At 40.4% G+C, this 16,908-nt stretch overlaps 1 protein-coding gene and 1 long non-coding RNA gene across 11 annotated transcripts in view; one reads left to right on the forward strand and one right to left on the reverse strand.

Moving 5' to 3' along the window:
* Positions 1 to 16,908, reverse strand: part of LOC119654275 (potassium channel subfamily T member 2) — a 766,604-nt gene that overhangs the window by 122,940 nt on the left and 626,756 nt on the right. For 9 of the 10 annotated variants that reach the window (XM_038059632.1, XM_038059605.1, XM_038059577.1 and 6 more), the window contains 3 exons: positions 12,643 to 12,792; positions 11,998 to 12,194; positions 11,407 to 11,577 (listed from right to left, as the gene is read on the reverse strand). In XM_038059632.1, coding sequence (XP_037915560.1) covers positions 11,407 to 11,577; positions 11,998 to 12,194; positions 12,643 to 12,792 — 518 coding nt within the window. The remainder of the gene's footprint in view (positions 1 to 11,406; positions 11,578 to 11,997; positions 12,195 to 12,642; positions 12,793 to 16,908) is intronic. The other variant, XM_038059612.1, reaches the window with a different exon arrangement.
* On the forward strand, positions 3,203 to 10,812 carry LOC119654316. The gene is made up of 3 exons (XR_005249808.1): positions 3,203 to 3,280; positions 10,614 to 10,659; positions 10,724 to 10,812. It is a non-coding gene; the product is annotated as an uncharacterized LOC119654316 (long non-coding RNA).

Raw genomic sequence — 16,908 nt, forward strand, 5'->3', positions numbered from 1 at the left:
GTTTAAAAAATGTGCATAGATCCAGATAGGATCTACGCTGTTATAGGAAGCGAAGGTTCAAAAAGCGGAGGCGGGAGGGATAGTCTACATGAGGGAAGCTTTTCTTAAAGAAGGGGGAACGGGTGAATTTACGTTGCACATTTTCAAGGGCAAGACAATCAGTAGAGCGCCAACGAACCACACTGTCCAGGTTAGATTGAAGGGAAACACAACTCATAGGCGACGATATAGCGGAAAACAGCTTAAGCTCGTCTGCATAGAGCAAACAGGGACAAGTAAGAAGGAGGGGAAGGTCGTTGATAAAAAATAAAAATAACAAAGGGCCCAGAATGAATCCCTGTGGGACGCCAGAGGAGGAGGCGAAGGAGCAGGAAGTGCAGCAGCAGGAGGATCGGTTGGAAAGGTAAGAGAAGAGAAGAGAACTATAAAACGAGTGGTATGGGAACGCTTAGAGACGAGAGTTTGGATAGAAGTATCTTGTGATTTACAGTGTCGAAGGCTTTCGCGACAGTAGTGTAAATGGTATGCACTTTTTGCCGTGAATTTAGACATTTGGCGAGAAAGTTGGTAAAGGGAAGCAGGTTGGAGGCAGTGGAACTACATTTAACGAAGCCGTGTAGAGAAGGGAAATGGGACGGTAATTCTCGGCAAGCGTACGATCGCCACTTTTGTGTATAGGGAGAGAGAGAGCCTCTTTCCACAAGCTGGAAAAAGGATTCTCTTCTGGGCTTTTGTTGGAAATAAGGGATAGGGGAAAACAAATGTACTTAACAGTTTTCAGCAAAAACAGGTTTGGAAGACCATCGTAGCCAGGCCCGACATTGGCATCAAGTTTGCCAATGAAATACTCGACAAGGAGAGGAGTAAGAAGGGGAATAATAGGCGATCGGGAGGGATTCAGAGGAACAAGGAGGAACATAATTTGAGGAAAAGTAGCAGCAGAGTAAATCACAAGATAGTTGGGGGGAGTTAGCTGAGGAGTTAGAGAATTTATTGGAAGGAGGGAATAACTGGGCAGGGCAGCGGGAGTTGCGAATGTGGGACCAGAAAGGTTTGAGGTTTCCGCGCTTTAGTGAGTCTTCAACACTGGTCAAATACTCGTTTCTAGACTTACGTATTAGGGATTTGACCGAGGAACGGAGAGATTTGAAAAAAACTAAATCAGCATAGGTTCTAGAAGACAGGAGCTTCTTCCTCGCAGTGCGTTTTTGACGTAGTTTTTGTGGACTTCAGTGGTGAAGCAGAGGGGGACAAAAAGCGTAAGCACTTAGAAGAGGAGGGGATGTAACAAAGAAGAAGATCAGATAAAATGGTATATAAGGTGTTGAGTGTTTGGTCAAAGAGGAGGGGAGCTCAGTTGGGGTATGAAGGGATTGGGAAAGGCAACGGACAGGAAGGTTAGAGAGGACAAGGTCAAGAGTGCGATCTAAGTGGTTTCTAGAAAGGTTAAACTGGAGGGTGCCCCAGGTGTACATGAAAGTGGATAGAGGAAGGGAAGGTTGGGTGTAGTTATTAGGGAGGGAAGGAAGGCCAGAAGTAATGGGCCAGGAGAGCATGGGAAGATAAAAATCACCATAGAGGATGAAATAAAACGATTAGGACCTCTGATAATCTGTTGAAGAAATCCTCGTACGGAGAAGACGGGCTGAGGCAGGGAAAATATACACATGATATGATAAAGGGGCATACGTTTGGCGGAATGACTCGTATGGTGACAGAATCATAGGTGAAGGAGGAGGAAGTCAGTATGGCCATTGCAGGCTAATAGTCTGTAATGTATGTTAAAGGAAGACGGACTGGACACAATTCAATGCACTGTTTGGCAACAAAGTGCTTCTCTGTTGATGATTAAGTTCTCCTCTGGTGATAGAAGATCAATTGAAAACTCTGAATTCTACACTCTGACAGAGCTTTGAAGCGGCTTGGCTTATTTTCCGAGGCCAAAGCGGTAATACGGTGCCCTGGTGGAACTGAGAACTGCGAGGACTTAGGACATCAACCAGACGACTTCTGAACCGTGCTTGTGAAAGCAATAAGAATTAATACTGGTTAAACGGAAATCACATGGTGAATATAAGAGGCTCGTAAAGCGTTCAAAGCGAGACTCCTTCATAGTGTACTGTGCGGAACTAGAAGGTGAAAGGAACACACGCATCGGTATAGTAACTTGAATTTTGTAGAATGACACCTAAGGGATGGAAGCGTTCAAAGGACCACCCACATGAATAAAGCAAACAAGTTGGAAACCGGAAGCCGGAAATAAATAAAAATAATAAAATAAATAAGAGAGAGAGAGCTCTGTGTGATGCACTTTTTCCAAAAAGTTTCCTTCATTCAGACAGCAATGAATGAGTTCAACTATCAAACGGAAAGTTATCGCGCAATATTTCTTTTCTGGCAAATATTGTAACAATGAAAGTTAGCTCGCTTTGAAACCACTACAATTTTCCTATAGTCGCACCAGTTGTGAATGTAGATTTAACACTCGGCCCCCTAACAAACGAGTTTCTGGTCAAGCCATGACAACCGAACATTGCTTTCACCGAAAGATAAAAGGGATCTCCTAGCCGAATTCGCCTGATCCGAACTCGAACCTCTTCAACTCTCGCTAACCCCGACCTTGAAATTCGAAATTCAAAGCCGGTGCAGCGAAAACAAAAAACTACAATACATTGCATTGCATTGCATAATATTTAATATTTTAAATGTTATATGGATATAAATTAATGTCGGAATGGGGATTATGGAATTATGCGGGGTAATTCGGAGAACTAATTGGTGTTAAAATGCAAGAAATAGAGTAAATATGACATATTATTGAATGCATTCTCTGGTCAGGTTGACCTTGGAAAAGGCGAATGAAATACCGCTCATATCGCAAAGCCGAGGATACTACTTAGTGGCCACCGCCTCTCGCTACTTGTTTTTCTCACTTCTAACATTGGTTATGCGAGAAACATGCAATTCCCAACATCTTGCGAAAAATGTGATGGTTCATATTTGGATGCGATAAAGCATATATTGATTTTCTGACACACCGAAAAGTTCATGAATGTGTAAAATTTGCATTTGTACTCTTAAAACTGGAGCAGAAAACCACATTCCATTTGCATTCACAGAAAGGCTGTCAAACGGTTTCAGCATTAAAGCACTCTGACACCATGATTGAATGGTACAGTATTCACTCCACTTAGCTGTGAACAAGTAATTAAATTTGCCCGGTTAGAGTAAATTCAGATGTGTTGCAAGCACATAAAACACTGGGTTATTTTCGATGTCAGTAAGTAGAGGAGGTAGAGCAACTGCGTTTAGAACGGTGGAACTTGTCATGCAAATAAATGTGCAATGTGACATTTAATCAAGACGCAGAGCTTTCATAGAGTTACAAGTGAGTCCATTAGCTTCAGGGCAATTCAAATGAACCAGAAATGGACTGTTCTGATGAGACAAATTATCCTTAATTAGATTCACTTCTTTATTACTAAGTTAGTTAAAGCGATAATGGAAATATAACCAGCATTTGGTTCTAGTAGTGCTAATTTGAATGACATGTGCTATGAATGAGACAATTAAAAATAACATCGCTTGGTCAAATTTGGATTAGAAGCTTCAATATCAAAGCAACTTCAAGTAAAATATTGGCGCCTTTTTAGAACTTTCAGTCTAAAATAAAAGAGTCTGAAATCCGCCTTGAGAGTCGGTCAGTCAGTCAGTAATATACGTCGGATTATAAATGCGAGTAGAATGTAATGAAATGTTACATATTTATTAATTCCGGAAAAAGGCCGTATAAAAGTTATATAACGGGTTGCTATTAGAATTCTACGCTATCCAATGGTTCGAATCTATAGAAATAGTGTGTGAAATTCATGCGAGTATTTTGCAATTTAATAAACCTAAGGATTTCGATTACAGAAAACTGAGGGTTTTGCAAAGAAAAGGCATTGAAGTATCAGGTTTTTATAAGAAGATAATTAGTCCAAATATATAAGATCGGCATTCATTCCCCAAATTATGAAACGGTTCATATTTTTAAATTTCTTTGAATACCTTCCTAGCCTCTTTAAAAATATGTATGGCAAAGTCAATGGTAATGAGGTTAGATCAGATGATATCTTCAACGTCAAGCAACTAAACAGCCTGTTCGCGTGGCGCGGGGGTAAGGCTTACTTCCGAATGTGAATTGTGGACAAGCTAGCGAAATGTAAGCTGCACGCCACACTGCAGAAGGAACGAAATCAGGTTGAGCCAGGAACTTAAAGAGACAGAAATAGGGTGATTTTCCGAACGTTCGAACTTTTCCTGGGGAACCTTCAACAGGGACTTAAATAAAATTAGGTTAATTTGACAACTTAGGGGGGAGGGGAGCGGGGGAGGACAATTAACAACGCAATGCTGCAATGCCTACGATTTTGGGTGGAGTAAAGGCGTTTCCAACTCAGCCATAGTATAATGATAGTAGCAGGGAAACAATATATCTTAATTGATAACGACGTGAGGAGGAATAATACATGCACTGCCAATACAATGATAGAACATATTAAATAAGGTCGCAAGCCGTAAACCAACTTTTTGAAGACGTGAATTAGCCATGAAGTTGACGGTGTGGCCGCCGATATGGATGATAGTCACGCCCGCCTCTTTAAGCCAGGTTCGAGTCCCGGTTCGCCATGGACGTTTGTGTTCCTCTTTGTGTTGTCCCACTGTTATAAGGTTATCGGTTGTACAGCATTATGTGTGATGATAACGAAACTGAACGACATCCTCATTGAAGAACTACTAATCTACTGTTTTGAGGCAGGGCACCCATTCATGTTGGGTATCCGCTGCCATCCCGGCGAAGCTTGGTATGTGGCCCGTACGGCGTAGAAGCCCTTCAGTCCGACTATTTGTGTAAACACGCAGATGTCATCCACTGACGACTACACTTAATCGAGGTGCTTGAGGAAACAGATCTGAACTCCGTGAAACTGTTCACAATTATCCACAAAGTGTTAACATGGTCAGCGCAGCAGGATTCCGAGCTTGCTCCCTGTTGATTAAGTTTTCGAGGTGCTTTTGATGTTTTCTAGGAGGAAGTTCTGACTGAATTTGTACGATTGACGGTGAAGGGCTTTTGTCAAAATACGTTCTCTCAATCTGCGAGGCGTCAATTTTAGTTTAACATAATTTGGATTAAAAAAAAATGTAGAAATAATATCTCTCCTTGAAGAGGATTATAAATTTCTTGACAAATCTCTAAATTGAAATAGAGAGTCGCGAACTGACAGAAGCTAGAAGATGAAAATCGGAATCCATTTTTGATAATGTTAAGAGTGATATAACATTACTATTTTAATTTACAGATTTTTTTAATGAGGTATGTTTTTTCCAACCTTTCTTCTCATTTCCTTCGTTGTACAAAATGAAAGATTGGGTCCAATAAATTGACCTCGTGCAGCTTCATTCAGTTACCTAGTTACTCGTTAACCCTGATCCTGGCTTTTATTTTGATGTTTTGTCCAGCATATTTGCTATAAATCATCAGTATCTCGGGATGATGATTGTAGCAGAGGGTAAATAGGGTAAGTTACAATAGTGGGCTACTCTTATCTAAAATAGAACTGCGTGCGCACTCTATAGGATTCAAGGTTGGTTCAAAAACTGCACTGACTAAATCCTATCTGCAAGAAACTTCTCAAAAACCTTAAACGGAAGAAACGGAAGGAAGGAGAACTGAACATGTAAAAACCAAAAGATTGATGCTGATTTCGGGGATCGGATCTGTATTGGCAGCACTTGACCGAAAATTAAAGAACATTTTGAATAAAACTGAGAGCAAATTCTAGGGGAAAATCTAATGTACGATGAATAAAACGAACGAAGCAAAATATTCGTTGGCATCCCGGGTTGTACATTAACTTCATCATCATCATCAACGGCGCAACAACCGGTATCCGGTCTAGGCCTTCCTTAATAAGGAACTCCAGACATCCCGGTTTTGCAAAGAGGTCCACCAATTCGATATCCCTAAAAACTGTCTGGCGTCCTGACCTACGCCATCGCTCCATCTTAGGCAGGGTCTGCCTCGTCTTGTTTTTCTACCATAGATATTGCCCTTATAGACTTTCCGGGTGGGATCATGACCCGCCCACCGTAACCTATTGAACCGGATTTTATCCACAACCGGACGGTCATAGTATCGCTCATAGATTTCGTCATTGTGTAGGCTACGGAATCGTCCATCCTCATGTAGGGGGCCAAAAATTCCTCGGAGGATTCTTCTCTCGAACGCGGCCAAGAGTTCGCAATTTTTCTTGCTAAGACCCAAGTTTCCGAGAAATACATGAGGACTGGCAAGATCATTGTCTTGTACAGTAAGAGCTTTGACCCTATGGTCAGACGTTTCGAGCGGAACAGTCTTTGTAAGCTGAAATAGGCTCAATTGGCTGACAACAACCGTGCGCGGATTTCATCATCGTAGCTGTTATAGGTTGTGATTTTCGACCCTAGATAGGAGAAATTGTCAACGGTCTCAAAGTTGTATTCTCCTATCCTTATTCTTCCTGTTTGAGCCTCTTGATGTTTGTGGTTTCTGAGGAAGGGTCCGGCAAAGAAATGATCACAAGGTATAGCAATACCAAGGTATATATGTATGATGGTTTCATTTATGCATAGCTCGTAGTGCATATACGAAGGATCTACCCGATATTCAATTCAATGTGTTACTGACCCTTTATCGCTCACTATAACTTTGTTAATAATAGTACGATTTCCACCAAACTTTCCCGCATGATGTCTCATAATGAGGATCATATTGCGCCTGTTCAATGAACTTAAGCTGGGTTCGCAGTAAATTTTCAAAGTACAATTATATATTATTATTAACTTTATTTGAGAAGATAATGTTGTTTAACATCGCTCTGCAGTAAATGCTCCGAAAGATGCCGGTGGATCTAAATGCTACGCTAATGAATAAAGCATCCCAGACAGTGATAAGATAGTAGATTGGGTAACTGGAATGGTCCTTTATTTGCAAATGACCAAGTAACTATCCAGGTTGACCAGGATTAACCACAAGGGTTAGATTATCCCAAAACGTAAAGAAAATGGTGAAATTGAAACCTCCAAATAAATCAAAATGAGCGATGGGTACCGAACTGCTTGGGAATCCTTTCTAAATAAGTTCTACAATTGTAATTGAATTGAAATTTTCAGCTCTGAACGCAACGCAGAAGGACACCATCTTCATCACCTATGTACTGCTGTTCCGCATCGACCCGTGAAAACCCTTGTAGTTTACATATTGTCCAAATTTATCATTAGATTTCATTCCTACTTGTTCGTCTCAGGAACGAAATGTTTAACCGTAACAGTTGGGTCTTCACAAAGCTTTAGATTCGGCTCACAGTTTGCATATAAGTTCGGCCATACTGATCAAAATCTGAAAACACATATATTTTCCTAAATATGTTTGAATTGTAAGGTTGCCGAAGTATTGGGATTGCCGAGTGTGAAGTGAAACAAATTCGATCATTTTAAATTGAATTTTAAGCGATGTTAACTTTATATGGTGTGTAGAGGAAAAGAAGAAAAGAAAAAAAGAAAAAAGAAAATGTTGAACTCTTTGGCATCAAAGTGCCTGATAAGCTCGCTATAGGACTAAGAACTTTTTTGGTGATAAAAGTTTATTAGGAAACTCCGAATTGATTACGTTTACGTTTACACTGTTGAAAAGGCTTGTCCTATTACCCGCCAGCCTTTTGGGGAGAGAGCTTAGCAAATACTCAGAAAATTAACCTAACGATCTCTGGAACAGGCTTTTTTCTATGGAAGCAATTGAAGGTCAGGTACATCACAATTAGCAGCGATTGCCAAACAGCTTTGAGAGTGTCGAACAGTTTCTTAGGAGTGCAGAACTGTGTGATCTTTTTACCTAGATTCAATAAGGTAAAATCACTTTAGTAACTGTGCGGCATATGCAGTAAAGAAAATGCGTAAGCAGAGAAGAGATACTATGGCGGGATCGGAGCCAGCAATTGCAGTGCAGTGCATTGGCAAATGGATAGGACAAGTGGAAAAATTCAATGCTACTAGACACACTGAACTTTTCCTTTCAAGACGAAATAAATAGATTGCAAATTGTGTCTTGTTGAAATGTATGTATGGCCTGCAAAGAAAATCGGAATCTAGCGAACACTCAACAATTTTTGTCACTGATATACTCCAGTTGCCAAAATACGTTGGCATTTATGTCCAGGGCAAGAAAGCGAAGGAACAAAGTACGTGTAAGTCAAATTCCTTTCTGATTTACCAAATATATACTCAGGCCTCTTAAACTCATTGAAAAAGCGATCCCATGGCTTTTAGCTTTTGAAGAAGGAATACTGCCTCATCATTGATGAAGTTGCTTGAGTGGTCTTAAAAAATACCCCTTTTCTGAACTAAGCATTTCAATGAGTCAATGTTATCCTTCTCCCAATAAGAATATAATAAAGAAGAATGTAGAAAGCAGTCACCTTTCCCGTGTCATACGTGTGTATCATTTAGTTAAATTTGCAGAAAAACTGAAAGAGTAAATATGTAAACTAATTCTAGATAAATTGGCTAATTTTCTATGCTACAAGATAATTTACATTCTGACAAAAAAGTGCTTGGAATTTGTAATAAAACACGAATTATTATAGTATTCCACAATATTTATTTCATGACCTTCAAAGCCTCCATTTACAAATGGGCCATAGTACTTATCATTGTTCGAAATATTTTTCATAAGCGATTTTCGCTATAATTTTTGGTTTCTTCAACGAATTGTGTTTTTTTATGGTTTCGACTCGTTTTCTTTCTGCCATACTGATAACTGTTGATTTGTTTCCATGTCAAATTCATAGACTTATGTCTCATCACCAGTTAATACGCTTCTTATGAATGTAGAATAAGAATTGACGCGATCTAGGATGTGTAGTGACCAAATGCAAGTGGGGATAGCCAAACGAGCATCCATAGTGGCTGGGGGAACTTAAGAGGGGAGAGCTATTCCAAAAAACTAAAATGATGGCGTAATTGGCCGTGAAGGTTCACGTGTCCTTTTTCCCAAAGTGCATGTGTTCTTTCCAATGCCTGGATCCACACCGGATCCTGAAAAATTCATAAACACGTGAATTCGCGCGAGCCTAACTAATTACCAATACGCGAGCTAAAACTAAAATTGAAATGAAAAACAAATCGGGAAACTGGAAGGTTGACGCTTCAGGTATAAAAAGTTTTGTGTTTCCTTATGTGAGGAGTATAACACAGTTCTCCATTGGCTGATAGCATTGACTCGAAATATTTAAATCGCTCAATTCTCTCAGCGGCAGTGACCAGCCCAGAACTGAGCGATTTAAATATTTCGGGTCAATGCTATCAGGACCCGAGTGACATGATCGAAAGGGAGGATTCCTGATGGATCACATCCTCGAGCTCTGAAGTTCAGCCCCCAAATAAATGTATGCAAAGTCTTAATATAACATAAATATAAAACATAATTATCCAAATTTATGAATGGAGCTTCAATTCCCAGGGCCCGGACTTGTGAGCGCTTGATGGAGGATATGCCACAAATTCCAAGTTGGACCTTTTCATTTGGTTTTTTCTTGCTCTCAGTGACCGGGTAAACGTAATTCCAGTTGATGGAACATTGACGGGAATGGAAACAGAATACGAGGCGTGGTTGTACATATATATTTCAATTTGAAGGTTCACAATAATTATTACTTGTGACGGATTCAACTTCACCTTGTAAAACCCTTAGCTCATTGACATTTTCTTTTTATTTTCTTCCCCGCATTGAAGAATGAACCGGTTTCAGGCCCGCTGAACTCTCGCTTTCACGATTCAATAGATTCCCTCGTTCAGATTTATTTTCGATATATCACAATTATGAAATAAATTCAATCAAAAGGAAATTATTAGCTGAGCCATTTTACCCGCTATGTATTATTGAATGCACTCTTATATCGGATTGAACTTGGGAAATGCGCATGACATACCGCTCATCTTGCCAAGCCTCGGGCACTACACATGTCCCATGAGATCTGCTTACGATAATTATTTTGAAGAAGATTCAACTCTTTTGGAACAAGTCTACCGATGACAGGTGTCATACCCAAACTGTCGACTAAAATCGAGCAAACGGACTTGTGACAGGTAGTCGTAGACTTGCGTTTGTGGTAAAATTAAATCACCACCAGCTTTTACTAACATTTGATATGCAAAGTTTTTGTTCAATCTTAATATTCATTATAAAAATCGTGACGCACTATCGATATGTACTGATTCGATCAACTGCTGATTGACACATTGTTTACAAATGATGTAGGATAATTAGGGGCAGTGTTGCCAGCTTATAATAATAATCGTTGGCGCAACAATCCATATTGGATCAGGGCCTTGAAGTGTGTTAGAGCACTTTATTCAAGACAGAAACGGTACACTACAGTATCCTGTAGGAGGCAATGTGGTCAGCTTTGCGCACGCTCCAGCTTATACAAAAAAATATTTGCAAAATCATTAGCTCGGTTTATTTAAATTACAAACTCCGGGTCCTTTTTGCCAGAATGTATATATGGAAATTCTCTCTTCTTTATCTTTAGGGATGAGAGTTATACGGGAACTTTAATTCACTCTAATGTTGGAAAGGTATTTATTTTACTGTTTCTTGCAATGAGTATAAATCGAAAATAATAAAGGATATCAATTAAAGGAGTTTCTACAATTACACATAATCCACATTTAACTACAAAGCGGGCACTACTGAGTGGATAAAACTTTTTTGGTTTAACAGCAGAGGTGAGTGTGCCTGATCACCATATATTATGAAAATATAAATCATTTTTTTCATTATTGTTTGAATTTGAGCAAGAGTAAAATAGATATTTTCCTTTGGGATGAAGTTTCTTTATTCCCAGTGGCGATTTTAACAACATGAACATTTTTATCTCGAAAGGGTGGTTAATAAAAGGTATTATTGGAGAACATGCACAAAAAGTTACAGTTAACGAAGGAAACATCTTTTTTTACTCATGCTCAAAAATTAAATTGCCAAATTTTGGGGAACTTCACGCCCTTTTCAATAAATTCTTTCTTAGAGTCAACCATTTTCAGCGATAGTCCAAACTATGTTAACATTTGTAAGTTAATTAATTAATTCATTCTAGATAATGCAAATCAGCGAATTGCAATTTTAATAAGATTTATTCTCAAAAAATTAATTATTGGTATTTTATCGTTTTTATTTTGACGAGGCACACTCCCCAAGGAGCATTCAAAAGCTACGTAAGAAGGACGAAGCAAAACAAGAGGTGTGGATGGATTTTACAAAGGATTTATAAATGAAAAGATGTTTTGATCAATGTTTTGAGGTTCTAAAGGGCTGGGCACACTCACGGACGGATAACGTTGTAAAATCACTGTCAGATGGATGCCTTTTGATAGGTGTACCGGCACCAGAGTCTAAACTAGGACTGTGTGGTACACGAACACAAACAGACGGCACTGGTGCCATTTGTGGATTCACTGTGGTCATGGTGGTGGTGTTGTTGTTTATTGTTGTTCTAACTAAATTAATTTATTAATTAGTTAATTTTTAAGCACTAGGTACTCTTTTCACTAAAGGAAAACTTTATGGTTAATCGCTAATGAAAATTTCAAAAGTTTTATATAAATTATCGCTAATATGTGAATGCAGTATTAATCTGTTAGTTGTATTAATAAATTAATTTTTTTGCAAATATCTATGTTCAATTGTTCATTGTTTCCATTGGAAAAACAACTAATGCTTTGCATCTAAAAGATTAACGAAAAATAATTCCAAACATGGAAATCAAACAATTGAAATAAATCATAAAAGCAACAATCAATAGAAGACACTGAAAACGTTTAACTTTCATGTTCTTTTCATTTTTGCTTGTAAAAATTTTGCAACAATAACAATTTGGTTTGTGCCCCAAAACGGATTTAAGTTTTCTGTATACAAACCATCTTTTGTTGTTTCCGGTGTCGTTGTTTGATTTTGATTAACTACGAAGGCTGAATTTTCTTCTTTGGTTATACTCATATAGTAGCAGGTGTCGTCCTTTTTCATAATATGCCTAGGTCCAGGATTCAGGAGTATTGTATCCTCGTAGAATTCCGGAAGTTCCGCTGGTCGAACTCCCACTAAAGCCACTCCGTATCTGTTGAAAATATCCCAAGAACATTTTCCATCAGAGCAAAATAATGGAGGAGAACACTTTCTTAATTAAAAATTATTATTTGGGAATAATAACTTGCTTCATGTGAAGTTTTAATGAAGGTTTGATATTTCGCAAACTTTGTAAATAAACTTTCGAAATGCTTTGAAATTATTTCTCCTGGAAATGGGAAACTCCGGTGCATTGCCATAGCGAGCTTCAACACTTCTGCTATCAACTTTCCTTAAATTAGGCCATTTCCCTTGCTTTCCTCTCCTTCAACACAGTTTTAATTTGGACTTTCAGAATATGAATAAATCAAATTTTCATTTTCGCTTCATAGCATGACGCATTTTCCCGCACGTGGAGTGAAGTCAAGTTCCCTTTCAATCACAAACTGTCCTTACGGAAATCCTTGCTAGAGTTTTTCTTTCAAAATCAAGAAACTTACTTTCGATGTGAATGAAAACTAGCGTAGGTGAAGCTTTTTCCCTCGTATTCTCCGAAAAACCGACTATCACCCAAAACGATATGATAAATTTCATTTCCTGAACATTTTCCGTAGAGTCGGTGCCACTCTTCCGGTGACTGTTGACCTTCTCTGTAATGAGTGAAAGGAAAAATACAAACTTAGTGAAAGGAATTTTGAAGAAATGAAAAGTCATGCAATGAAATACCACCATTAGACCCTTTTACACCTGAATGAAAACACGAGAGGGATACGGCATTTCGTCTGCCTTTGATTTAGTTTGGGAAGAGAACGGTATGAGTGCCGTAAATGGGGTTGCAAACAATGATTTTCGGAGGTTGGCCTGCAGGGTATTAAATTCGAAATGAATGTTTAATTCTTTTCCTACTTAGTGCTGATTTGTTGTTCACTTAGTTCATCCTGCAGTGCCTATATAAATCAGAGTAAATCATACTGTGTACGTTAGTTGATATTTTGGCACTCCGCGTGATGTACCAATTTTCGCCATTTACTCTTTCGCTTCTCTCGACCAGACTGTCCAAATGAACCCCGCACCAAGGATTGCTTTTATTCGATGACATTGTCAGCGATGGACTGGCATATAGTTCATTCCGGAACTGTACCGGCGATTATGCTTGCATCTACCACCAGTGTTATAACTATTGACAGCGTTATAACCATTGATCTACACGCTTGAAATTTAGAAAGTTTGTTTGGTCGATAAAGGAAATTAATCGATGTTTTTGAAGATGTAGCTACATCAATGTCCGCTATTGGCTCTCCTATGTTCGTTTGATCTTTCAGTTACGACCTTCTGATTTCGTCAGTGGTTTATAATTGGATTCTGGAATGTATGAACGCTTCTGGACGATGGTGTGGGGCTGGGCATTTTGAGATTAAGCAAGGTAAAATGGTGCGAATTTGCGAAGCACTTCTTCCCTGTCGTATACTGACAACTCTGAAGGAAGTAGGCGTGAATCCAGGCACGCTCTCTTGTCCTACAAACCGGTATCACACACAATGCTAACTGGAGACTCCATTTCAGTATGTAAAACATCTCTATAGTGCAGCGTTACCCACCAATGGAAACTTCCGATGCAGGGAAGAACTCAATGGAGGCTTGCTAAAGGGGACATGGTGCATAATTCGGCGAGACGTTACAATGCCATCTTGTGATGGTCTCTGGTAAATATCAGCGAACGGAGCAAGAATATGCAGATCCACCCTGGGAGTTTCCTTCTTCAATGGCGCGACAGGCCAAATCGACCCTTCGCCTCCAGGATAGACTTCCTTCAGTCATCTCGATTCTTCGATCGCGTCCTCCTATTAGAAAATTTCAACAGTTTTTGGCCTCGTCCACTGAGTTCTCCCACCATTTCCGTGGTTTTTCCACTGGGCAGCGGCCATCGGGTGTGCTTTTGAATACCGTGATATGCATTCGCTTGTCGTTCATCCGTTCTACGTGACCGACTGGGTCGTCATAAAGCTATTGAAGCTCATGGTTGTGTCTAATTCGCAGTCAGCTCCATCTTTTACCTATCCAAGAATTCGACGTAGAACTTTATGTTCGAATGTGTCGATGGTTTCTCTAGCGCCTGCATTAGAGTCCACGTTTCACATTCGTACAGGTCGTACTCTCGTCTTGTAGATTTGGAGCTTCTTTTTCCTGTGCACCCTTTTAATTTTCATTATCCGTAGGACTGAGTATGATTTGTTGGCCATCATTATTCGTCGCTGAACTTCGTCCTTTTCATTACTAGCCTTCCCTATTTTTACTCCTAGGTACACAAAGTCGTTCACATTTTCAAAATTAAAGTTACCCATTGTCAGGTTTGGTCGTATTGGCACCTGTTTTCTTGATTAGGTCATGAATTTCGTTTTCTTTTCATTTATTCTTAGCCGATTTCTTCCGCTGCTTCATTTAGTTCTAAGAAGACTTCATTGGCGTCTGGATTTGAACATTTCATGATATTTCGGGAACCACTTGTTTCCTTCATCAGTGCAAACAAGTTCCAAACTTGTTGTTGCACTGATGAAGGGAACAAGTGGTTCCCGAAATATCGGTATTTGCAGGAATAAATACCCACACCAACGAAAAGGAAACAACAAGTTTTTATTCATCATCATCAACGGCGCAACAACCGGTATCCGGTCTAGGCCTGCCCTAATAAGGAACTCCAGACATCCCGGTTTTGCGCCGAGGTCCACCAATTCGATATCCCTAAAAGCTGTCTGGCGTTCTGGCCCACGCCATCGTTCCATCTTAGGCAGGGTCTACCTCGTCTTCTTTTCCTACGATAGATATTGCCCTTATAGACTTTCCGGGTGGGATCATCTTCATCCATACGGATTAAGTGACCCGCCCACCGTAACCTATTGAGCCGGATTTTATCCACAACCGGACGGTCATGGTATCGCTCATAGATTTCGTCATTGTGTAGGCTACGGAATCGTCCATCCTCATGTAGGGGGCCAAAAATTCTTCAGAGGATTCTTTTCTCGAACGCGGCCAAGAGTTCGCAATTTTTCTTGCTAAGAACCCAAGTTTCCGAGGAATACATGAGGACTGGCAAGATCATAGTCTTGTACAGTAAGAGCTTTGACCCTATGGTGAGACGTTTCGAGCGGAACAGTCTTTGTAAGCTGAAGTAGGCTCTGTTGGCTGACAACAACCGTGCGCGGATTTCATCATCGTAGTTGTTATCGGTTGTGATTTTCGACCCTAGATAGGAGAAATTGTCAACGGTCTCAAAGTTGTATTCCCCTATCCTTATTCTTGTTCGTGCTTGTGTTTGACCAGTGCGGTTTGATGTTGTTGGTTGATTCGTCTTCGGTGCTGACGTTGCCACCATGTATTTTGTCTTGCCTTCATTGATGTGCAGCCCAAGATCTCGCGCTGCCTGCTCGATCTGGATGAAGGCAGTTTGAACGTCTCGGTGGTTCTCCCCATGATGTCGATATCGTCAGCATAGGCCAGTAGTTGGGTGGACTTGAAGAGGATCGTACCTCTTGCATTCACCTCAGCATCACGGATCACTTTCTCGAGGGTCAGGTTAAAGAGGACGCATGATAGCGCATCCCCTTGTCGTAGACCGTTGTTGATGTCGAATGGTCTTGAGAGTGATCCTGCTGCTTTTATCTGGCCTCGCACATTGGTCAAGGTCAGCCTAGTCAGTCTTATTAATTTCGTCGGGATACCGAATTCCCTCATGGCCGTGAACAGTTTTACCCTGGCTATGCTATCATAGGCGGCTTTAAAGTCGATGAACAGATGGTGCAACTGTTGTCCATATTCCAACAGTTTTTCCATCGCTTGCCGCAGAGAGAAAATCTGATCTGTTGCTGATTTGCCTGGAGTGAAGTCTCTTTGGTATGGGCCAATGATGTTCTGTGCGTATGGGGCTATCCGGCCTAGCAAGATAGTGGAGAATATCTTATAGATGGTACTCAACAACGTGATACCTCTATAATTGCTGCACTGTGTGATATCTCCCTTTTTATGTATGAGACAGATTATGCCTCGTTGCCAATCGTCAGGCATTGATTCGCTGTCCCATACCTTGAGCACAAGTTGATGAACCACTTGGTGTAACTGGTCGCCTCCATATTTAACCAATTCGGCTGTAATTCCATCGGCTCCTGGCGACTTATGATTTTTTAGCCGATGAATTGCACGGACTGTTTCTCCTAAACTTGGTGGTGGCAGTATTTGTCCGTCGTCTTCAGTTGGCGGGACCTCCAACTCGCCGATGTTCTGGTTGTTCAGTAGCTCATCAAAGTACTCAACCCATCGCTCTAATATGCCCATTCTGTCGGAAATCAGATTTCCCTCTTTGTCTCGGCAGGATGAGCATCGAGGTGTATAAGGCTTCATCCTGCTGACTTGTTGATAAAACTTCCGCGCCAGGTGCGGTTGCTCCCTGTACTTTTCTAGTTCACAGACATGTTGGTTCTCCCAGGCTTCCTTTTTCCGTCTCTGAAGTCGCTTCTCCGCTCGACGGAGTTCGTGATAAGTCTCTGCGCGTGCCCGCGTTCTTTGAGAATGCAACATTACTCGGTATGCGGCATTCTTCCGTTCCGTTGCTAGCTTACATTCATCGTCAAACCAGCCGTTCCGACTCCTTTTGCGACTGGGGCCAAGTACATTTGTGGCCGTATCCATGATAACGTTCTTCAGGTGGTTGTGAAGATCATTAGTTGACGCTTCATCTCCAGGTCCTCTATTGACTGCGGTTATTGCGGCATCCA

This window comes from Hermetia illucens, chromosome 1, assembly GCF_905115235.1.
Source record: "Hermetia illucens chromosome 1, iHerIll2.2.curated.20191125, whole genome shotgun sequence".
Taxonomy (NCBI): Eukaryota; Metazoa; Arthropoda; class Insecta; order Diptera; family Stratiomyidae; genus Hermetia; species Hermetia illucens.